This window comes from Arabidopsis lyrata (genome assembly GCF_000004255.2).
Source record: "Arabidopsis lyrata subsp. lyrata unplaced genomic scaffold ARALYscaffold_1, whole genome shotgun sequence".
Classification (NCBI taxonomy): domain Eukaryota; kingdom Viridiplantae; phylum Streptophyta; class Magnoliopsida; order Brassicales; family Brassicaceae; genus Arabidopsis; species Arabidopsis lyrata.
Window position 1 is genome coordinate 7,403,045 of NW_003302555.1, and position 22,275 is coordinate 7,425,319.

The following is a 22,275-nucleotide window of genomic DNA, read 5'->3' on the forward strand; positions in this document are numbered from 1 at the left end:
TTGTTGCTTTTGTCAACATCAGGAGATCAAAGGTTGACTTGTGTTTGACACTTTTAACTGGTGGATCTCATATAAATTACTAACATTTACCGATTGACAGTTGTTTTAAAGATGACATCTTTCATACAAAAAAAAAAAAAAAAAACCATACTTTCACATTGAACAGATAAAAAAAGAACAAATCTTCAGCTAAGCTTCTCAGGATTTTGCAGCTTTCAGTGCTTCAATTACTGCTGAGAAATCTTCATCGCTCAACCCATAAGATTTTGCGACCTTGTAAAGCTCGTTCGCAGCGGCTGCAATCGGAGTAGATTGAGATACGGATTCCGCTAGTCCAAGTGCGAGTCTCATATCCTATACACGCATAAAAATCATTTACAGTCTCATCAAACTCGAGTCTTTGTGAAGATCTAAACAAGAAAATAACACAGTTACACAAACCTTCTGCTGGTGCTTTAATGGAAAAGCCGTCGGGTACACTGACTTGATCATTGAAGGACCCTTTAGTGAGTACATTGGCGCATTGATAGCTCCCTGTGAGACAACCTGCAGAATTTTTTTCCTGGGGTTTATAGCAGATTTGGTAAGAATATATTTCTGCTGGACAATGGTGTTTTGATTACCTCGACCAGTACATTTGGATCGAGTCCAACTTTCTGGCTTAGAAGTATTCCCTCCGCGAATGATGCCATCATGCTGCATAAGTATGAGAAAAGAGATCAGGAGAAGAATCTGGGATTTGCCAAGAAATGAAGCCATAGATGGTCAAATGATACCTTCCCATGATCATGTTGACGACAAGTTTCATTGCTGCTCCATTACCAACTTCACCCAAATAGAATCTTGACTGGATCATATAATCCATAGTGATGGAAATGGTTTATTTACAGAAGAAAAATGAAATAAAAGCAAACCACAAGCAAAAGAGACACCTTTCCCATGATGTCTAAGAAAGGAGCAGCTTTTTCGTATAGCAGCTTGTCACCTGAAATGTCAAGTGCCAGATAATCATAAATCTTCTTTTCATTCAACCATGTTACAAAACACAGGCAAGTCACCCGTGAAGCAAAAAAAACTGATATGTATGTGTGATGGTAGATTATTAATACAAGCTCAGTGAGGAGTAAGCTGTTACGAACCTGCTGTGAGGAATATTAACTGCCCATCTTCGGCAGGCTTTTTGGAACCTGAAACTGGTGCCTGTGAATATCAAAAATAGAATTAACTTAAGCCACCCGATCTGCTACAAGTTTTTTCAGTGATTCTAAAAATAGATTAATAGAGAGTCTTTACCTCCAAGAACAATGCTCCGGTATCCTTTATTTGCTTGCTGATTAAAATCGATGAGGCAGCATCAACGGTTGAGACATCAACATACCTGCACTAGCAAGGCAAGTCCCATTTTTACCAGAAAGTATCCACCAAATTACTATATTGATTCGAAGAAGAAATAGAAAAAGAACGACTGTGAATTCTGCTGTAGTTACACAAAAAATACAGATATCTTGAAACATTTCAACACAAGAACATTAATTCCAACATAGATCTCATGAAGGAGTAGGTACCCTTTTCCTGAACTAATTCCAAATACGGCTCCGTTCTTTCCACAGGCAACATCAATCTGACAGAAAGCAAAATACAGTTTCTGTTTTAATATGGAGTGAAAGAAGAAGAAGAGGAGATGCAAACCAAAGTGAGACATACGCACTGCACTTTCAGGATCAGCAAGCATTGCAAATGTGAGATCACAAGTTGCAGTCACTTCTTCAGGAGAAGACTTGTACCTGCAAAACAGAAGAAACTTTCTTAATCAGAGGTTTTTCTTATACGTTAGCTCTAAAAGCTCACTCGGAATAATCTTTATAAGAAGCAATGGAACTCTTACTTTGCTCCTAATCGAACGAGAGGATCACATTTGCTCTTAGATCGATTCCATACAGTCACATCACACCTAACAAGCTCAGAAAGATCAACGTACTTATCAATAATACATCAAAAAGAGGTAAAGTAGCAAAATTGATGAATTAGATTGTCTACACATAAAAGTCAAGACTTTTCTTACCCAGCTTTGATGAGGTTTTGTGCCATCGGAGAACCCATAATTCCCATACCAAGAAACCCAATGCTAACAGTTCCAAGTTCATCTGTGATACAAACCACAATTCCTCAGATCAAAAAGGATAAACAGATAAAATGGAGATTCTAGTATTCGCTCTCTTGCACAATTTCCTCCATTTAAACACAATTCATGGTTCTGGGAAACGATGCATGTGACAATTGAAAACAAAGCAAAGAATTACCTTTGGTAGAGGGAGTAGTAGATTGCAGGGAAGAGTAAACCCTATAAGAGAGACAAATTTGAGGTTTTGAGAGAAAAGGGGACTTGGGTTTTGGCCTGAATCGAAGAGGGATACGAGGGCAGAAGATAGAGCACAAAGCCATGGCTCTTGAAGAAGAAGCAGCAAAAGATAATGAAACCAAAAGGCATGGCCATTGGCCAGTGCGTTTGTTAAGTAGACTGTGGCCGAAATTCTCACATTTCGAGGCGGAAACTGATAGTTTTTTTTTTTGTTCTTTTTCTCTATGGACTGAGCAACAAAATCCACTGGCCTCTCATTGCATATGCCTTCGGTTTAAAGCTAATTTAGGAGCAGAGATAATTGTACCGGTCGGTTTACGTGCATTTATCCCTCATGATGCTTGTATTTGTACATTTTTATCAACACTGTTTTCTCGGAAATGTAAGATACCCTCATGCACGTTTGGACTTGGTTCAATTCAGATTAACCGAATTAATTTGATTCAAACCGAACCGAAAAAAATCGATTTGAAAACCGGGTAAAATGTACTAATGTGTCCGATGACTATAGAAAACGCATCCCTATGGAGGAAACTCTCTATACAGCACCAAAAAGAGGAGAACATAAAAAAGGATTCAGTTTCCCTGCTGAGCTCACGGCAGAGCAACCGCAGTTTCAATCACCAAATCATGTTCTGCAAGTTCGCAATCTTCCATCTTTATGCCTGAAAATCAACACAAGAGTGGAGAGCAAGATAATAAAAAGAAGATGAGCATGACGCTGAAAGATTGCGGAAATACTCAAAAAGGCCTATGGAGCAAGTAATTTAGATTTACTAATAAGCTTGAGGAGAGAGCGAGAGAGAGAGATGCTCACCAAAAGGAATCTTTCTTCTCCTGTTCCAGTAGCTCTTCGAAGGTGATGTCTGAAAATTCATCATCTGGCTTGTCTAACTCTATACTCGATTTGTTTTTGAGTTCCATGGAAGCGCTTATTTCAAGAACCTACAGCAGTATCAGAAAGAGTATTAACTGTAGATAAGCAAAAAAGAAACCAAAACCCCAAGAAAAGTCCCAATTATGCTAACAGAGTCCAATACAGGAGATAACACTGATAAGATCATAAGAACCTACTGGTTTATCAGACAGCAGCAATACTCAGTAAGATTAATCTAGAATCAGAAACATCATTGAACAGATTTTGATGTTTTGGACACAATCTACGAAAACAAGTGGTTGAGTTTGGTTTAACCTTTTTGTATGCAGGTGAAAGTTTTAGCTGTTGCTGGAGCCAATTATATACAAGTGCATCTTCTTCTACTCTTTTTTGTTCCATCTCTAGCTTATAGATCTAATGACACACAAACATTACAATTTACGTCAAAACCAACAGACAGAAAGAAATCAGACAATTATTGATGAAGCTAAGATTCACCTGTTGACGAAGTCGGTCAAAGGAAGATCTATCAGCCTTGAAGAGAAGGGCTTTTGTTATTGAAAACTTGCGCTTGATTACTTGTGACCTACAATAGAAACAAGCAGGCTTAAATCAGTGTCACCGGAGAAGAAAAGGCTAACTCAGACAAGCAGGGTAAACATAAATTGGAATCTATAACAACAAAGCATAGAGCAGGAAGCAGCTATTGTTATTCCTGTGTCCTCAAAATGTAGGAAGAAGTAAGAAAATGGATGAGAGATGACAGTATATGAAATTATGTGATGGTAGAGTTAAGTTACTTGTGCTGTAGTTCATTTTTGGCTTCTATCAAACAATTAGCAAACTCTCCAACCTGCAGAAGTGAAAGAAAAAAAAAACACAAAGAAACATCAGAATCTACAACTCAACTGGATTGAAAACATTAGTAATCCAAAGGCAAGATTGAAGTAAATCCATTCTGATATATTACAAGGAAGCAAGGTGATGGTAAAGAGTACTAAAATCCCCCAACTCAAAAGTCCTTTTGTTTAAGATGCTAATGAAGGAAATCAGAGGCTTAGTAGTCCAAGATTTCATTTCCATTTGTAGAGTTAAAACCTAAGGAAAAGAAGGAGACCTGAGCTAGTGTCAATCCTTTGGCATTATTGCATTTAACAAGCTGATCGTATTGCTGCTTAATCTTCCTCTGCGTAGCACTGCTCGTCGATGTAAAAGGGTACAAACAAACAAACTCTGGTTTCTTTTCCGATATCGAAATCGAGCCAGTCCTCGGATTCAAAACCACCCCATCTCCTTCGCCGAGCTGCTTTTCGCCGCTGGATTCATCTTCTCTTAGGTCTGATTTCTTCTTCTTACCTCGCTTCTTCTTCTTCTTCTTCGTCTTCTTTTTCACATGATCTCCTTCCCAATCCGAATCCTCTTTCTTATCGGAGAGCAGTAACTCGTAGAGTCGCGAATTCGTCAAATGGGTCGGGTCATTTTCATGGGTTTGGTACTGGGCTCCGTCGGATGGAGACGATTCTGGTTCGAGTTTGGTTTCGGATTCGGATAAGAGTTTCTGGCTGTACAAAGCAGCTCTGCTGCGGGAAGCTTTGAGGAGAAAGAAGATGGCGGAGACGAATGAGAGGAGGGCGAGAGTTAGTAGAGATAAGATGAGAAAGGAATACATGAGAGGGTTTAGTGTAATTTTGAGTTGTGTGAAATGCGGAGCCGCCATTAACGTGCTTCGTACATCACAGAGGGAAGAGAGAGAGAACAAAAAAAAATAAGATAAAAAGAGAAAGCGACGCCGAAAACTGCTTTTCTTAATATCTTTTTTTTTTTTTTTTGTCATCTGATTTTATATAAAAACATAGTTTGATACATTTTGAGATTACATACGCCGACGGAAATACTAAATATCCCCGGAAACCAAAGCCCAAAAGAGGGAAGCATAAGCCGGCGGACGACATAAATGTCCCCGGAAACTAGGCGAACTTAAAACACTGGAAATACAAAGCAAATATAGCAACCCGACAACGCAAAAGAACGAAACCATAAACTAAGAAAGAAGCAGAAGGTAAAAACCTTAAGAAAACCAATAGACAAAAGAATACAAGAAAACCACTTCTTCTAAAGCACCTGCGATTGAGATTTACCTAGGATGCCCGCGGCCAATCCTAAAATAATATCTACCTTCTCCTATCACGATGAGAGCTGATCTCTCGAAACCAAGAAACAAAGACTTCAGAACCCGGCAAGCAAAACCTATGAATTGAGAGAACCTCGAGCATGCTTCCGAATACGACTACGACGACTGCCACGTCCAACAATGTCTAACTAGAAATCATCAAAAGGCAAACCTATCTAAACAGAGTCGGGAAAGCAAGACAAGGAGAGAGGCCCAACCTCTCAAATATCACCAATCACAAGAATGAGAACGACGATGGATCGAGACGGTTGTCAAACACAGCGAACAACATCAGGGAGAAGAAGCATCTGCAAACATAAAGGTCTATCAATCCAAAACAAACAAACTAAACTTCTTCTTAGCAAGGTGACGAACCCAAAAGAATTCAATGGTTAAGACGAGTCGACCAGGAGCGGATAGAAGAGCAGAGTCTCGACAGAACCTGACTAGTACCCAAACATCACTCAACAAACGGCTTAGAGACTATCAACGCAAGAACGACGAGACTAGGGACGGAACAAGCAAAACCAAGGCATAATTCTTAGAGCAGCACCGTAGATCCTATACATCCAGAGCCAACAGTTTCGCAATAGCCACAAATCCCATAGACAAAGCCGCTCCAACCAAATCCGCAAATCACAAAATCAAACTCGAAGCAAATCCAAAGAATCCCCAAACGCAAGCCGGAAATACTCACTCAAACCAAAACAAACTAGCCTCAACTACTCAAAGGAGGAAGAGCAAGAAAAAAGCTTACCCGACCTGAAACAAACCTCACCGTGAAGACCTACAACGCTGATAAGCTAACCTCACCACCGATCCACCAGAAGAAGCCAAGGCGATGCAAGACAACAAAAAGACAAAGAACGACGGAGCAATACAGCCCCTCTCACAGTGACGGCGAGGAGCGCCACTCACCGGAGAGGGAGATCGGAATCAAATTTTCTGGGTTCTCACTTCTCAGAAGTGTCGGCGGCTGAAACCCTTTGAAGCTGTATCTATGAGACAGGATTTAATTTAAAATAAACAACATATTTGACTGCTTTTCTTAATATCTATCTTACGATATTTTTACAGAAAGTTTTTAACTTTTTTGGTCTTTAATTTCAGTAATTAATTTTGATTTAGCAAATACTATAACTTATTAGATCCTGGTTTGTGCTATATAACACGGAATTTAATATTTTTTATAAACTAAATTGTATATTTTGTTCGAAAAAAATAAGAAATAATATAGTATAATATTATAATATAAAAGTGAAGATAGCACAATATTTTATTTTTATTACTATTTGGATATAATGTTATATATTTTATTTGACTATGGTTGTATATTTTGTTTGTAAAATTAAATAATAGTATATGATAAATTTTAAATCTATATTCGGGAATTTTAAATTTATATTCTGTAAAATTAAACAATAGTATTTTATTGTAGGAATTAAATGTTGTTTAATCTTTACTTGGTTGAAAAACATGACTAGGTAATAAAGAAGGAGAGAATATTGTATTGTATATCAAATATATTTAGCTGCATTAGATTTATATTTTTGTTTATATGAGACTAACCATTTATTTGGTTCAGTTAGTATTTATAATTGCATTGTGTCACTGAGATAACAATTTATTTTATTGGTAACAATTATAAAATTTAAACAAAATCTCTTTAATATCTTTAAACTCGTTTGACCCGTTGATCCGTTAATATATATTAGTGACATGGAACTAAAATAATTATGATTAGAGATCTTTAATGGCATATATTGTAATTTCTTACAAAATCAACGTTACGACTTATATGATGTATTTCCCATATAATAGTATAGGATGAGATTATTGTACTTAAATGGTTTAGTCTTAGATGACTTTTTTTATTTATGGTAAGATACTATTAATATATCAATATTTAAATGACTACTAATTATAATGACTTTTAGTAATATCTGGTCTTTATTTTAAACCAATTTTTTTTTCCTATTTTTGCATCTTGTAATATCCATTTAACAGGTGTGAGTAGTTTTCCCTTATTTGTTTGCCTAGTTAGACTATTAATAAATTAATAATGTAATTTAGTGTGTATTAATACAAAATCCTCTTTAAAAATTACAGTCTATAGTAAATTAGTAAGGGAAAATTGGAAATAAAGGATATCTACTTAAAAATTTGTCCATATGCACCTTTTTTTTGTAGATTGGTCAAATAGATTTTTTGAAAAATCAAAACCCAACTTTACCCTTATTTTCTCTCAAAATTAATTTAAAAAATAAAACTTCATAATTGATTTTACAAAATTAAAATAGAAATAGAAAATCACATAACCTCCAAATAAATCAGAGTCTTTCATAAGACCTTAAAAGACTAAAAGTCTTTTTTCTTCTCGAAGACAAACTCTCGGAGAAAAAAACAAAGTGTGCTGCCGGCGAAAAAAACAAAGTGTGCCGCCGGCGATTCCTCAGCCTTCTCTCAAGCGTTGTCGCCGGCGAGTCGTCAGCCGTCTTGCTTCCTCTTGATATCAGCTTGAAGCTCTTCCCGGTTCGTCTTTCCCTTCTCTGTTTTTTTCTAGGTCTTCACATGTTGTTCTCCAATTTTGATTCTTCTCTATACACTAACAACATAAAAGTAGATTTGTTTATAACTTTGAATTCCTGTAACTTGATTAGAGATTTCAATTTCATGAGTTTTAAACTTCCAAATTTCAATTGAATGTAGATTGAATAAGTCTTTCACTCTTTGATTCATGTTAATGTATATGTGTTTGGGTTCAAATTCATTGATTTATGTAGATTTTTATGTCTGAAAATCAATAGATTTTCAAATTCATTGATTTTCAATGATTACTTTGCTTGCAGTTAGCAGAATTACTTTACTTGGATAATTAGAGTCCTTCACTTTCAACACATTAGTATTAATTTGCGTTTCTTCTATACAGCTTCCTACGTAGGGTTTGATTATGTCATGTAGAGTGAAGAGAATGAATTGACGTGATTAAGTTACTAAGACCCAATTTTTCTTTCTCTAGGAGCCTTATGGGATGTGATTTCAATGGTGAAAACACTGTCAAATTTATAAAATGTATTTGTAAAAACAAATACTTTCACTTACCGGTTGATTATTTAGGGTACTTTCAGTGACATCATTTGCAGTAGAATCTCCTCGTGTGTGTGTGTGTTTGTAATTTCAGTGACATACTTTCACTTCTTGTGTGTGTGTGTTTGTACTTTTTCTTGTTTTTAATAGAATCTCCTCTTAGGTTTATTTTTATATCAAGTGTTTTGTCTCTTAATAACTTTAAATATTTGATAAAGCTAGTTTGTTCTCTATTTTCAGGTTTTGGATCTACATTACATCAAAGGTTATCAATGGAAAACAATCTAGGAAGCACGAGTAAGACATCAGGTACTTTAACATACTAATTTTTGTTTGCTAACTGCAACTATGCACTATAATTAGTCATCACTGTGAATGGTTTTATTTACATATGTTTGTTTTTTATGTGCAGCCACTACTAAGGAGTTTCCCAAGCTCCTTTTCGGACATGGTAAAGTGCCTGAAGTTGAGAAAATTAACAACAGCTGCAGATTATCGATACTTAGGAAAATCAAAGATGCTTTGCCAATAGAGTATGAGAAAGTGAAGTCTGATCCTCTGTTTGCACAAGTCTTCGCCATATACGAAAATGGTTTACATTATTCGGGTCGTCTGGTGCACAGCCTAATGTGTAGACAATTGGTAACAAGAAAACAACATGAGCTCTGGTTTGTGTTTGGAAACAAGCCTCTCCGATTTTCTTTGCAAGAGTTCTACGCAGTGACTGGGCTGAAATACAATGATGATTTCAAGTATGATTTAGATACTTGGAAAGATGATAAGGGGTTTTGGAGCAAGTTGCTGAAAAGAGAGGAGAAGATATGCATTAAGACGATGATGTCTACGCATCTAGGAGCAGTTCACAAGTGGGGTAAAGTAGATAGGATTAGATTTGTCTATTTGTGTGTGATTGCTGGTTTGGTAATTGCGAAAGATGAGAAGAAAGCTATTCCAGTACATTACATCAAATTGGTGATGGATCTTGAGAAGTTAAGGGCGTATCCTTGGGGTTTACATTCGTTTGACTATCTTGTCGAGTCGATCACAAACGCAAAAAAGGACTTGAAGAAGACTAAAAGCTACGCCCTTGATGGTTTCTCAATTGCACTACAGATATGGGCTATGGAAGCAGTTCCTAAAATAGGAGGAATATTAGGAGTGAAGCTTAACAAGAACTTGGGAGCTTCTCTTAGATGTTCTAACTGGAAAGGGGCAGCAAAAGTTTCTTATCAAGAAATTATCGAATTAGAGACAGGAATGACAGCAGAGGTTAGTAGCTTAATTTTCATACATATATACTCAACAATTCATATGGGTTTGCTGCATTTCTGATAAGTAAATATTATTCTGCAGGATATTGTATATCCATACATTTCCATCACAGGAAATTATGATGTATATGAGTCAGTGGATTTCCTGAGGCAAGGTGAGAACAGTGATGTTGCTTTGAAGAACTTAAACGCTTTGATAAGAACTGGTTATGATTTTTCTGACTTTGAGTGGGATGCTGTTGAGAGTCCTGATGTCGAGGAAGAAACGATAGATGAGGATTTAGTAGAAGATGGCTATGTGGAAGGTCAAGGTGAGATACATACAAATGACAAGGAAGAGGCGAATGTCACTGTTGAAGGTAGCCTACTCTCTGGTTTGCAGAGTAATGAGCATGAAATGGCGACAAGTTCAAAGAAGAGAAGGAGTAAGGACGGTGACCACGGTGCACAGACAAGGAAGATGAAACTGTTATGTCAAAGAGCTCCAGCCGCACCACATGGTTTTGATGAAGAGATGAAAACATTCATCAGAGAAATGTTTGAAACTTCTTTCAAGCATTTTGGGCAAGAAGTAAGCAACAAATTAGGAAAGATAGAGCTAGATGTAGCAACACTCAAGAAAGCAGTGATCACTATGGATGAGAATTCGAAAAAAGACAAGGCACCACCATTCGGTAATGGTCAACCAGTGGTACGTTAAAAATAAAAACCAAAGCTTCTGTTGTTGTATTTTAGCATTGTATGACATTGTAATTCTGTTATATGTTTTGTGTTTGTAGCTTTCGTAAGAAGTAAAAACTTATGTAAAACCTTGTAATTAGGCTATTTAGTAACTTATGCATTATAATATTTAAAGGCATGTATTGTAATTTCAGACTTAGTTATTTTGTTTGTTTTTGTTTTGATATTTACATTGACTGTCTTTGCAGGACGATAATTGTCTGTTTCATGAATTATTCACCCGTCCGGGTGAAATAGACCTTAATATGGATTCGCAAGATCCAGATTTTCTGCAAAAAGAAATGGGACATCTTTCTCAAAAATCACAAGCACCGGGTTTTGATCCATCACAGGGTATATTTTCACAAAACCTCGAGAAACAACAGCGCAAAGACGACACTGCAGAGTTTATGGATTGGAATGATAAGGGTGATTCGGGTAAATATGACGCTGACGCGGTGTTGGTATACTTACCTGAAGCTAGATGGACTGCTTTTGAAGCATGGTTTAGGAACGTAAAGTAAGTCCTATGATTCTATTTTTATATCTTTTAAATATACCTGATTGTATAATTGTTTATTCTTTTTGTTTTACCTTCATTACAGTCGTGATGTTCCAAAACTCGGTCCATCTCATCTAACTGATGCACTATTTAAGCGTCTGATTGATCAAAAAGAATGGCTAGGCAACGATGTAAGTTTTACTATTTTTTTTTCATGACTGATTATGTATTCATTTCGATAAATACTAACTTGTTTTTAAAAATAATTGCATCGCAGGAAATAGATGCAGTACTGTACTTACATCGGGAATCCACATCTTTACGCTGACTGAATTCAGCTCGTGTTGGGTTTATGAGTTGCGAGTTTAGCGCGCGAATCAAAAACGAATACCCAAAGTTCATGAAAAATAAAAAGACCCACAAATGGGATAGTCGGCTTATTGATTTCGTCACCGGTGAGTCCCCATCTCATGGAAAGACGGGTAAAAGTTGGGCTTTGGATTTCGACAGAATTTACGCTCCGGTAAACGTCAATAATAGTCACTGGATTTCTATTTGCGTCAACTTTGTTTTAAGAACTGTTGAAGTCTTCGATTGTTTCGGCAACAACAACAGAAGAAACGTGGAAATGTTTGCATACATCATCCCAAGGATTGTGAAAGACGTGCACGGGAAGGTATATGGAAAAGTCCCTCTATTGACACAATATGAGATAATAAACGGCAAGGTGCCTAAAAATCTGAACACTACTATGTGTGATTGCGGAGTGTATGCATTGAAACACATTGAGTGTCATATGCTTAATCTAAGCATGGATTTGATAAACGATGGGAACATCAAAGAGGCGCGCATGAAGTTTGCTGTAGACCTTTGGGAGGCTGCTCATGATCCTATCTTAATTGAGCGAATGAAGAACTATAAACCTCCACATCAATCGTCGGATATCCTTGAAATTGATTGAGATTAATTAGCATTATGGTGTTTTTTTTTTATCGTGCAAACAGCTTATGTCCTACTCTTGCGACATGTATTTTGTATGACCTTTGTTTTTTTTTTCCTAATTATTTAGGCGTTTTTTTCCTAATTTTTTTTCCTATTGTTCAAAACTAAATCACAAACTTAACTAATACTGAATCCATAAATCAAAACACAAAAACAAAAATATAAGTATAAGTGAATGTAATACTCAAAAAAGCAAAACGAAAATTATTAGAATAAAATCAAAAACTAAGAACTGAACCCCGCAACCTCCCATGGTAGTGAATCGGAAAAACATGAAGCTGCTCATAATTTGAAGTTGCTTTCTAATCCTGTAAATTAAAAACAAAACCGTTAGCAAAAGACAATTTTTAAAGTCTCTATTTAAGATTACAACCAGTAGTTAGACAAACCTTAATCATATAGCTATGTCACATGTTGTTCGATTATGGCCTTCTTTTCCACAACGACTACACCTATGTCTCTTTGACAATTGTGATTGTTGTGACGCTTTTATCTTGTCTTCAGCCGTTTCATATCTTCGTTTTCTTCGTCGACCAGGTTGTCTTCTTGTTTCAGGTGGTAACACAATTGCAGCTGCAACCTCCTCTGGGACACGCCATTCTTCTTCGGGAACACCAATTGGATTAATAGTTTCCTCATATAACGATCTCCAAGTGGCAGTGGTATACACATCATCAGCATATGGGTATATACACTTGCCTATCGCATAAGCTCCTTTTATAGCGTGTCTACAAGGAAGTTTCCCTATCTCAAACTTCCCACATGAACATGTTCTTCTTTCCAAGTCAACGACGAAGTCGAATCCGTTTGCTTTAACATGTAATCTGTTACTAGTAATCGGATAAACTTTAAAAAATTTACCTTTTTCTATTCTTCTAGAAATCTTTTTCTCCACCTCAATAGTCAACGGATCTTTTTGCTTTGCACTTAATACTCTTCGCTCATAAAACCAACGTGTCAACATCTCCCTAATGCTGTCTAACAAAGGAATTATCGGATACTCTCTAGGTGATCTCAAAGCAGAATTGATTGATTCTGCAGGGTTGTTGGTGTTAATGTCGTATCTAAATCCCGGAAAGTGGCAGCGAGCCCATTTTTCAACATTAGCATCGTCTAAGTATGCACCAATCGCTGGACTGATGTTGCAAATATCTTCGAACAACTTCTCAAACTGAGTAACTCTATAGGATTTAGACGCTTTTGCAACCATACCAGCCACACCCCTTCCACTGTGATATGTAATAACATTACCGATCAAGTGGTGGATGCAAATACCATGGGAAGCTAACGGATAGATTTTTTCAAGCGATTTACTGATCGACAAATGCCTATCTGACACAAAAGCTAAACCTTGATCATCCGCTATGAGTGTCTTAAGTTGCAAGAAAAACCACTCCCATGATGCATCATTCTCAGAACGAGCAACGCCAAATGCGATTGGATACAAATTAGAGTTACCATCTACGGCTGTAGCAACCAGAAGAACTCCTTTGTATTTACTCTTCAAAAATGTACCGTCAACAACAATCACTTTCCGAATTGACTTGTAAAACCCTCTAATTGACTGACCAAAAGATATGAATAGATATTGGAATCTACCATCACAATCAACTTCATAATTTGTATACGTACCGGGATTAGCTGCTTGTAGCATGTACAAGTATTTTGGTATCTTACCATAACTTTTCTCAGGAATTCCTCTGACTTCATTAACTGCATACTCACGAGACTCCCACGCCTGCGAATAATTAAGCTCGTGTCCATACTGTGACCGAATAAGATTGATGATATCATTCGGTTTAGGTCCTTCCAACACACCTTCATAATTATGCATAATGATATGTCCAATCGTTTTTGCTGAAGGTGTTCGACAGAATTTACTTTTCTTGGAAGGAGCACATGTATGGTTACCCACGTACTTGTTGATTTTTAAATACGAAGACCGCTCTAAACGCTCAGCTCGAAGTCGCCACTTGCAGCCAACATCTATGCATCGTATACACCACAGTTTTGTATCAGACTTTGTAATCCTGTAGTCACAGTTATACTTCATCGCATACAATTCCATGGTTGACTGTAACAATTCTTTGCTTCTGAAATACTGACCCTGGCTCACACAAGAATACTGTGACGACGATCCGATTCCATGACCAACAATAGCATTTTTTGGAGTTTTGAAACTATCGGCATTCTTTCTAGTTTCTTTCACACCCCATGATGACAAAATATTGTCGACATTAACATCATCATCTCCATCGTCGACATTAACATCATCATCTCCATCGTCGACACTAACATCATCATCTCCATTACTTGCAGCGTCGGGTTCCTTATTCATATCGAATTTTTCTTTACTCCCTGTATCTTTATCTCCACCATTGAACGTCACACATAACTTGATCGTATTTTTCCTTTTACAGTACGAAAGGAAATTACTAACCTGTCTGTTATTCATCATTACAACAGGAGGACAATCCAAGCTAAGATCCGTGGGTAAGTAACTTAACTCCACATCAACTGTACTCTGTTCTATTCCATAGTCTTCTGCAACAATCGCTTGTAACTCTTCAAAAGTTGTAGTCGTTTCCAAACTCAACAATCTCCCACGATTTTTTTCATCAATAATAAATCTCCACTCTTTCTTGTTATACAATCTCCACACACCACTCCTTACGTAGATGTGCATCGAGAAATCGTTGATCAAAAACGGGAAAATTTGAAGGAAAACGTGTTCTTAGCTTTTTAGAAACGAAAGTGGTGGACTAAGACGTGTAGGATTAAGACGTATAGCTTTTTAGGGTTTAAAAAACGTTTTAGGTTTTAATCTTAGTCTAAAAACCGTAGACAACAACTTCTACATCTTGTAGATCGTAATCTAAACAATAAATAATCATTTAAATCGTAATCTAAAAAAATATTTTGTTTTCTTTTCTGAATATTTACTTTCTATATTTAGAGCATTCTAAAAATTACAGAAATCGAAATCTACAATACCGTAGAATTTACATTCTAAACGTAGATTACAATTTCTAACGATGGCAGAAGATGTAGAAATTATTAGAACGTCTATTCTAAAACATTTAGAATATAGAGAAAAACGTAGAATGCATGTTCTAAATATTTTAGATTATTGATTTTCGGATTTCTAAAATTCTCAGAACAGAAATCTAATCTGAAATATGTAGAACATGTACAAAAATGCAGAATACACATTCTGAGTTTCGCAGAACGCTAGAAAACGTATTCTACCAAAATTAGATGAAACTTTATCTATCAAAAAATCAACTTTTTTTAAACCAATTCTAAAAAATTATACTTCAAATCACCTCTACTCTTGTATATCTACCTGTTTTTATGGTTATTTTTTTAAAAAAACAATTAAATTAGGGTGTAAGGGTAAAATCGTCCAAACTGACAATCTCACAAAAAAGGTGTATATGGACAAATTTTTAAGTAGATATCCTTTATTTCCAATTTTCCCAATTAGGAATGTTCCAAAATAAAACATTTTAAATATGTTTGGACAACCACAAAATTGAGATATATCTGTTATTTAATAGCAATCTATCGGATATTTAATAGCAATCTATCGGATCGTATAGCAACTCAGTCGTTGTAGTATAGTGGTAAGTATTCCCGCCTGTCACCCGGGTGACCCGGGTTCGATCCCCGGCAACGGCGACTAATGTTTTTTTGGGAATAATTTTGGGATATATGGAAAAAAAATTAAAGATGGCTTCGCCCGGGTTCGAACCGGAGACCTTCAGTGTGTTAGACTGACGTGATAACCAACTACACCACGAAACCCTAATGATTATTAAGTCAACAAAACTCTATATATTATAGAACTAAAAGGAGTCTGCACAATGATTTGATCACAGGGTATCTTATTCTCCAACACCGCCGCGACTAGCCTCGTTTCCGACCTGTTCCACGGCGAAGAATTCCAATTCGAGGAGCACCTCTTCTTTCAGCTCAGGTAAACAATCTCTTCTGGTAACCATGATCCCAAAAACAAATTAGGGATTTCGATTCCATCTTTGGTTGTTGGATTGGGTATGAGCCACGACGCAGCTTCCATGCTGGCGTCAATTTCGTCGTCAATTATTTGATTCTTCGTTTGTGAGTTTTTCTTGTAGATAGTCAAGTTTGAGGGAAGTAAAGGCCAAAAGAGAGTTTTTGATTTGTTTATTCTTCTCTTGTTGAAACTTGAAAGGATGGAAGATAAGGGAAAGGGTGTGGTGGAAGGAGATGAGGGAAACTTAGAAGAAGGTCCAAGCAATATGGAATGTGACAAGCAAGTACTTGGTGGTGATGATAAAGACAGTGATGAAGAAGGTCTGGTAGATGATGATGATGATGATGATGATGATAGTGATGATGATGATGAGGGAGATGAGTTAGAAGAAGAAGAAGATGACTTTGAAGCTGGAAGTGAAATTCCAAACACGTTTGAACGATTTGAGTATGAAGCTCTGGCTGAAAGGAAACGCAAAGCACTGGCTGATTCTCAACGGTTTGTTTCTCTCTATCCTTTTGTTTTTTTTTTTCATTTGGGTACTATGTTTCAAGATTGAATTTGATTATGTGAAAATCAATGATTCTGAGATTGTGCAATTCTTATTATATCCCATTCAAGTAACTTTTAGATGGATTTGTTGGTCAAATACTTCCCTTGCGTTACTCTACATCTTTTTGAGCTGGTTATTTGTTTGTAAATGTGACAGTAATGCTAGTAATGCTACTAACATCTCGAATAGCACCTCCGGCGTGGAGGGATTCATGGAATTTTTGTCTTCTGGTCGCCGACGGAAATCCAGGAAGGTGTGTTTTCCTAGGATAGCTACTTTTTTTATGTCACACGTATTATATTGTCTCTTGAATCCGTCTCTTGCTGCAATAACTACTGCATATCCTACCACTTCTCTTTAAATTATACTTTATATACTTATGCAGTATAAAAAAAAGGGTAGAAGACTTGGGTCAAAGAAAGAAGTTGCACCTGACATTCTAAAGAGGTTTAGGGAGGCTCTTTTTCTTCATGCACATGGCCGTGACATTGAGGTAATCCAGGCGAAGTGGTTATTTTCTGTTGGTATGATGCTTATAGAGAGAAAACTGAGGCTAAGGAACGCACTTCATAATTTAACTGAAAAAATAAACTGATCTTTCTCTACCACAATATGGTTTGACTATTACGTATATGAAATACTGCTTTTTCCTAGTGTGTGTGTGTGTGTGTATATACATCTCTTTGATGTTTAGGGACTGATCCAGATTTATGCGGATTTACTTTCTTCCAGGCTTTACCTATTTTAGTAGAAGTTATTAAGCAAGCACCAGCTTTCGATATAGCATACTATTATCTTTCACGTGTTTCTGAGCAACTTGGTAGGGCCGAATCATCTTCTACGGAAGCATTAAAGATTGCTGCAAATATCAAAGGTTCAAAATCACCTTTTTGGAAATTGCTTTATGAGAGGTTCAAGTAAGTTCTCTCTGTTCAAGCCAGTCTTCATTCGTATCATTTTTCTGTTACTACTATATACTTGTCAATAATAGCTATCTAGATGTCACTATAATATGTTGACAGTAGGACCTAATCAAAGATTGTAGGGCTTGCAAATGATTAAGTAGACATTGTTAGCCTTGCAAATATACATCCTTAGGGAAGATGAGTAGAAGGAAGAGAAGGAATACAGAAAGAAAGTGACTGGTGGTGGTGGGGGAAGGGGAACCGATTTTGTTTTCTGTTTAGAAGTTTTTGATTGTCGCAAGCTAAATAACAAAAATGATGGATTTCAGGGAACAAGAGGACATGGCGGTAGCAAGGAGTTATGCTTCCAAAGCAATACAAGCTGATCCAGATGATATCCCTTTGAAATATGAATATGCTGACCTCTGCCTAAATGCTGGAAAATATAGAGAAGCTGCTGAAACCTATGAGCAAATATTTCGTCGGTGTCCTGAGAGAATTGAAACACTCAAGTGGGGGATAGAGGTATAAGCTGAATGATTAGAAAGTTCTTCTCATTGTTAATCCATGTGATGTGGTTTCTGTAGCCATGAGAAAAAAAAAAAAATGGTTATACCAATTATATGAACTTATTTTTATATTTGGTCTTTTCAGTATTTCCTTAAATCCGGTGAGGGTGAACGAGCAGCGAGCATCTTAGAGGATCATATCAAATCTCATTCATCTGAAGTGGGGCACGATATCTTGGATTTACTGGCTTCTGTTTTCATGCAAATTAATGTGCATGATAGAGCTCTTAAGTATATTCACGATGTGCGCCAGATTTACAATGTTGGAAAAGAACTGTCTTCCAGCTTGAAAATCAGACAAGCCATCTGTCATGTTCACCTTGAAGAAATGGAGCAGGCAGAGGTTTGTAATATTATAAAACTACTAATCGTGATCTCAGTAATTGCTTTAAAGCTATACCTTCTTCAGTTCTAGTAATAATTCGATAAGCCATAACATTTGTCCCAAATTTTGGGTTGCCTGGAACCCATATCTTCTGCTTTTAATGATCCAGAGTTGCAATCCTTGTTTTGTTTAAAACCTGAGGGTTGGCAAACAAAAAAAGATAATAATCATTTCAAATTTCAATAGGTCCTTATCATTTATCGGTATTTGTACCCTTCTCAAATTCCATGTTTCACATTATTCCACCATATGAACTATGTCAGTTCTCTTATGCTATAACTTTTAATGTGATTTACAGTCTGTTCGATGTCTGTTTGTGTGATTTTGTACCTGCCTATATAATTTACTTTGTTGCTGTCAGATGTTATGTACCTATTCTTGTGAATGATGCTGCTTCTCTGATCTGCAGAGTGTGTTAAGTATTCTACCACAGGAGGCTGTATCTGAACATCCAGAGCTCATTACCAATTTGGCTGATGAGCTAACAAACATTGGGAATTTCCACTCTGCTCTCAAATACTATTTAGAAGTAATCAGTGAACCTGTGAATGTAAGGAGATCACCAGTTCTGCTCTATTGTTTCCTCTCTTAGAAGTTTTGCTTCACCCTTTGGATAACTAGTATTGTGGTTTTCCTTGTAGAATGGCTATTTGTTTGTGAAAATTGCTCGCTGTTATATGTCATTGGCAGAACGAGAACAGGCCATTGTTTTCTATTATAAAGGTAATTTCATATTTTCATTGAGTAAGAGGTTAAATTAGTTGTTGTGTATATGTGTTCTCTAGAATGAAAGAGCTCGTAGATACTTATGCTCTATCTTTAGCCCTCTCTTTTCAAGAGTAGAAGGATTGAACAATTTCACTATGAACATGGGATGTGATGAGGTCTCAAAAGTCAAAACTCAATCTTTTGTGATTTTCTATGTCTTGCAAAATGGTACCGTCTATAGTCTTTTCGGTTTCTTATTAGTTTTTATTCGATCTGTTGCTAATTGAAATTTCCCGCAGCTCTGAATGAACTCAGTGATACGGTTGATATTCGCATAACTCTGGCTTCACTCCTCCTGGAAGATGGCAAACGAGATGAAGCTGTATTAGTGCTTTCTCCTCCGGAAAATCCAGGTCAGTAGAGAAAATTGTAATCTCTTTTCTGCCATATTGTCTGAGCGAGTGCATATTTTACCTAAGATTTGGTCCTCATGGTACATTACTTTAATAAACAGCACTTTGACAGCTTTGATGCAGAATTTTGTGATAAGTAATGATTGTGTTACTTTTTCAGTGTTGAATTTTCCCTCTGCTTTTTCGTCCAATTGGTAGTTATGTTATTTGCATCCAATTGTGTTGCTGTGTTGGGCCATATGTTATAAGATTGCTAACTACAGTTATTTTTCTCTAAGTGTAGATCCTGATACTGCTAAACTGAAGGCATGGTGGAAAAACAGAAAGATCAGGATGAATCTTTGTCAGATCTATCATTCAGAGGGAATGCTTGAGGACTTCGCCAATACAGCACTGCAGTTGGTACTTAAGTGGGTTTGGCGGCGGACGGTAATATACCTATATCTTAAGTGGTTTGGAATGCGTTCTCATAAAATAATCATGCAAACAAAATTGTGAACACTGAACATAAATAACTACTGCTTCTCGAGGAAAAGCTCGTGGATCCATCTGAACATCTAGCATTTTGTTAGGGTTTTTTCATTTAACAACAGCAGAATGTCTTTTCTAAAAATTATTTTGTACGCTGGCCTTACTCTGTATATACACTCGGCTTGATGTAAAACTTAGGTCAAGGGGAAAAGAAAACGACTGGTTCTTTCAGAGCATCAAAGAAACAAAAAACGCCGACGTCCTAGAGATGCTCAAGCTTCCCAGTAAGTATAACATATATCCACCATAATCTTTAAGCCTTGTCATTCGTGTCTGCAAATTATTAACTTTAGTTCCGGAACATGTTGAGCAAGGTTGAGAGGCGGACCAAAAAAGTGGCGCAAAATCAGGGCAACATTAAATGAAACAAGAAGAATTAGAGAACGAGCTGCTATCAAAGCTCATAACGAAGATATCTGCAGTGAATCTGAGGTACCTATCAATGTGAACACAATTTCGCCTATCCCTGTTACCTGATAAAAATTTGTACCAGAAGACTTTTGTGTTTGAACCTACCCAAATTTGGTTACATATGTGGGTGCAACCTTGACTGTTTTTTTGTTGGTTTGTATACGATTATTGCTGATTCTGTCCTCTAAGGTTTAATTACTTGCTTTTCCCTTTTATATTGACTGGGTTATCCTTTGACTTTGATACTCAGGAAGAAGTTATCAAGGATGAAGAGTATCACCGTCTCTTTGTGGATGTAATTGACTGTTCCCGTTTACCATTATGTAGTAGATTGTATATTGTTACGTTTACATTCCTTTTTTTGCTTGCTTATGACCGTGTGACATCATTGATGCCATCTTGCTTTATGTTTGTCTTGACTCCTAAAGTTGCTTGTCTCGTAGTTGTGCAAGGCCTTGGCATCCCTGCAGAGATATTGGGAAGCTCTGGAGATAGTTAATTTGGCTCGGAGATTGGATGCTAAAATGCTGCCTGTTGAGACAAAAAAGGAGCTTCAGTCACTTGGAGCTAGTGATTACCTAACCCAACCTTGATTAGTCATCGTCTTTTAGACTTTACTACTGGGTATACCTGTGGTTAACACCGCTTTCTTCTTTTTACAGAAATATCGTGCGATACTATGGATCCAAAGCAGTGGTTTGACTGTGTAAGATCTGTCATTCAGCAACATCCATATCGTTTGAATGCCTGGAACTGCTATTACAGAGTCATTTCAAGGTAGAGAGCGGCATTTCACTTGGAAAGTATTGTAAGCATGTTTTGTTTACTGACTTGACATTAGGAATATCATATTATTATGTGCAGACTAGGGAAAAGAGCATCGAGTGAAGCTAAGTTCATGCATCACTTAAGGAGCAAGTACCGAGATTGCGTACCGCCCATTCTAATTGCTGGTCATCACTTTACCGTGACAAGCCGACATCAAGATGCTGCAAGAGAATACCTTGAAGCATATAAATTAATGCCTGATAGTCCTTTAATTAACCTGTGTGTGGGTACGTATATATTCATATTGTTTTCTTTCACTTGCCCAAGTTTTCAAATTCAGTTAAATTAAAGTGTCACCTCTTTCTTTCTTTTCAGGAGCTGCGTTAATCAACTTAGCCCTCGGTTTTCGACTCAAAAACCGACATGAGTGTCTTGCTCAAGGCTTTGCATTTCTGTACAACAATCTCAGAATTTGCAGTGACAGTCAGGAGGCGTTGTATAACGTTGCTCGAGCGTATCAGCATGTGGGACTAGTGACTCTTGCAGCTTCATACTACGAGAAGGTTTTAGCGATTTACGAGAAAGAATACCTGATGCCGAAACTCCCTAACGAGGATCCGAATGTTGCAGAAGAGCGGAAGCCTGTGAATTGTGACCTACGCAAAGAGGCTGCACACAATCTGCATTTGATCTATAAGCACAGTGGAGCATTTGATCTCGCGAGGCAAGTCTTAAAGGATCACTGCAGTTTCTGAGTCTCCTTATGATTGTCGTATTTTCTTTAAACGAAGATAAAACACTAGGAAACCATCCGATTTTATATATTCCAACTGATTTAAGAGAACAAAGTTTGTTTTTCTTTTTTTTTGATAACTCGGGTAATCCTAAAGGCTTTCTAGGCCCAAAGACTAATCCTGGGGTCCGGGGATTAGTCTTTTTGAAAACAAAGTTTGTTTTTCATGCATTTATTTAGTTTTCTCACAAAACTTGATCTGGATATTGCTCTTCGAATATCTAATTGGGAAT

At 36.9% G+C, this 22,275-nt stretch overlaps 4 protein-coding genes and 2 non-coding genes across 8 annotated transcripts; 3 read left to right on the forward strand and 3 right to left on the reverse strand.

Moving 5' to 3' along the window:
• Positions 1-65: 65 nt before the first annotated feature.
• LOC9329023 (glyoxylate/succinic semialdehyde reductase 2, chloroplastic) lies at positions 66-2,563 on the reverse strand. The gene is made up of 12 exons (XM_002892915.2): positions 2,301-2,563; positions 2,063-2,144; positions 1,886-1,951; positions 1,709-1,784; positions 1,566-1,621; positions 1,294-1,378; positions 1,140-1,200; positions 933-985; positions 777-847; positions 624-696; positions 442-546; positions 66-354 (listed from the first exon to the last, which is right to left on the reverse strand). The coding sequence occupies exons 1-12, from the start codon at positions 2,440-2,442 to the stop codon at positions 199-201; spliced, it is 1,026 nt and encodes a 341-aa protein (XP_002892961.1). The 5' UTR covers positions 2,443-2,563; the 3' UTR covers positions 66-198.
• Positions 2,564-2,777: 214 nt separating this feature from the next.
• On the reverse strand, positions 2,778-5,004 carry LOC9329024. The gene is made up of 6 exons (XM_002892916.2): positions 4,354-5,004; positions 4,037-4,089; positions 3,735-3,822; positions 3,552-3,650; positions 3,177-3,304; positions 2,778-3,024 (listed from the first exon to the last, which is right to left on the reverse strand). The coding sequence occupies exons 1-6, from the start codon at positions 4,951-4,953 to the stop codon at positions 2,988-2,990; spliced, it is 1,005 nt and encodes a 334-aa protein (XP_002892962.2). The 5' UTR covers positions 4,954-5,004; the 3' UTR covers positions 2,778-2,987.
• Positions 5,005-8,675: 3,671 nt separating this feature from the next.
• On the forward strand, positions 8,676-11,947 carry LOC9326304. The gene is made up of 6 exons (XM_021014022.1): positions 8,676-8,802; positions 8,906-9,762; positions 9,847-10,455; positions 10,694-11,004; positions 11,090-11,177; positions 11,402-11,947. Exons 1-6 carry the CDS (start codon positions 8,766-8,768, stop codon positions 11,945-11,947), a joined length of 2,448 nt encoding a protein of 815 aa, XP_020869681.1. The 5' UTR covers positions 8,676-8,765.
• Positions 11,948-15,597: 3,650 nt separating this feature from the next.
• On the forward strand, positions 15,598-15,669 carry TRNAD-GUC. The gene has a single exon. It is a non-coding gene; the product is annotated as a tRNA-Asp (tRNA).
• A 52-nt stretch (positions 15,670-15,721) lies between these two features.
• TRNAV-AAC lies at positions 15,722-15,795 on the reverse strand. Its single transcript has one exon. It is a non-coding gene; the product is annotated as a tRNA-Val (tRNA).
• Positions 15,796-15,855: 60 nt separating this feature from the next.
• LOC9326305 (general transcription factor 3C polypeptide 3) lies at positions 15,856-22,217 on the forward strand. 3 transcript variants are annotated; one of them, XM_021011446.1, is made up of 18 exons: positions 15,856-15,967; positions 16,205-16,504; positions 16,716-16,812; positions 16,945-17,052; positions 17,292-17,476; positions 17,794-17,989; positions 18,119-18,376; positions 18,828-18,968; positions 19,060-19,141; positions 19,426-19,539; positions 19,823-19,968; positions 20,209-20,294; positions 20,385-20,502; positions 20,732-20,776; positions 20,925-21,051; positions 21,144-21,258; positions 21,346-21,536; positions 21,625-22,217. In XM_021011446.1, exons 2-18 carry the CDS (start codon positions 16,206-16,208, stop codon positions 22,002-22,004), a joined length of 2,688 nt encoding a protein of 895 aa, XP_020867105.1. In that variant the 5' UTR covers positions 15,856-15,967; position 16,205; the 3' UTR covers positions 22,005-22,217. The 3 variants fall into 3 exon arrangements, with proteins under 3 accessions (XP_020867105.1, XP_020867107.1, XP_020867106.1); XM_021011447.1 differs by lacking the exon at positions 15,856-15,967 and adding an exon at positions 15,975-16,110 and having other exon boundaries at positions 21,625-22,097; XM_021011448.1 differs by lacking the exon at positions 20,732-20,776 and having other exon boundaries at positions 21,625-22,097.
• Positions 22,218-22,275: the final 58 nt, after the last annotated feature.

Bases quoted from the DNA above. Each gene is read 5' to 3' on its own strand.
- LOC9326304 (XM_021014022.1), top strand. From the start codon at position 8,766: ATGGAAAACAATCTAGGAAGCACGAGTAAGACATCAG. The intron at 8,803-8,905 runs GTACTTTAACAT...TTTTATGTGCAG, and splicing joins AAGCACGAGTAAGACATCAG to CCACTACTAAGGAGTTTCCC. The intron at 10,456-10,693 runs GTACGTTAAAAA...CTGTCTTTGCAG, and splicing joins TCGGTAATGGTCAACCAGTG to GACGATAATTGTCTGTTTCA.
- LOC9329023 (XM_002892915.2), bottom strand. From the start codon at position 2,442: ATGGCTTTGTGCTCTATCTTCTGCCCTCGTATCCCTCTTCGATTCAGG. The intron at 1,201-1,293 runs GTAAAGACTCTC...TGATATTCACAG, and splicing joins CCGGAGCATTGTTCTTGGAG to GCACCAGTTTCAGGTTCCAA. The intron at 986-1,139 runs GTTCGTAACAGC...TTGACATTTCAG, and splicing joins GTTAATATTCCTCACAGCAG to GTGACAAGCTGCTATACGAA.
- LOC9326305 (XM_021011446.1), top strand. From the start codon at position 16,206: ATGGAAGATAAGGGAAAGGGTGTGGTGGAAGGAGATGAGGGAAACTTA. The intron at 16,813-16,944 runs GTGTGTTTTCCT...ATACTTATGCAG, and splicing joins GCCGACGGAAATCCAGGAAG to TATAAAAAAAAGGGTAGAAG. The intron at 20,503-20,731 runs GTACCTATCAAT...TTTGATACTCAG, and splicing joins ATATCTGCAGTGAATCTGAG to GAAGAAGTTATCAAGGATGA.
- LOC9329024 (XM_002892916.2), bottom strand. From the start codon at position 4,953: ATGGCGGCTCCGCATTTCACACAACTCAAAATTACACTAAACCCTCTC. The intron at 3,823-4,036 runs GTAACTTAACTC...TTTCTATTGTAG, and splicing joins AAAAATGAACTACAGCACAA to GTCACAAGTAATCAAGCGCA. The intron at 3,305-3,551 runs GTTAAACCAAAC...ATACTGCTGTAG, and splicing joins TTTCACCTGCATACAAAAAG to GTTCTTGAAATAAGCGCTTC.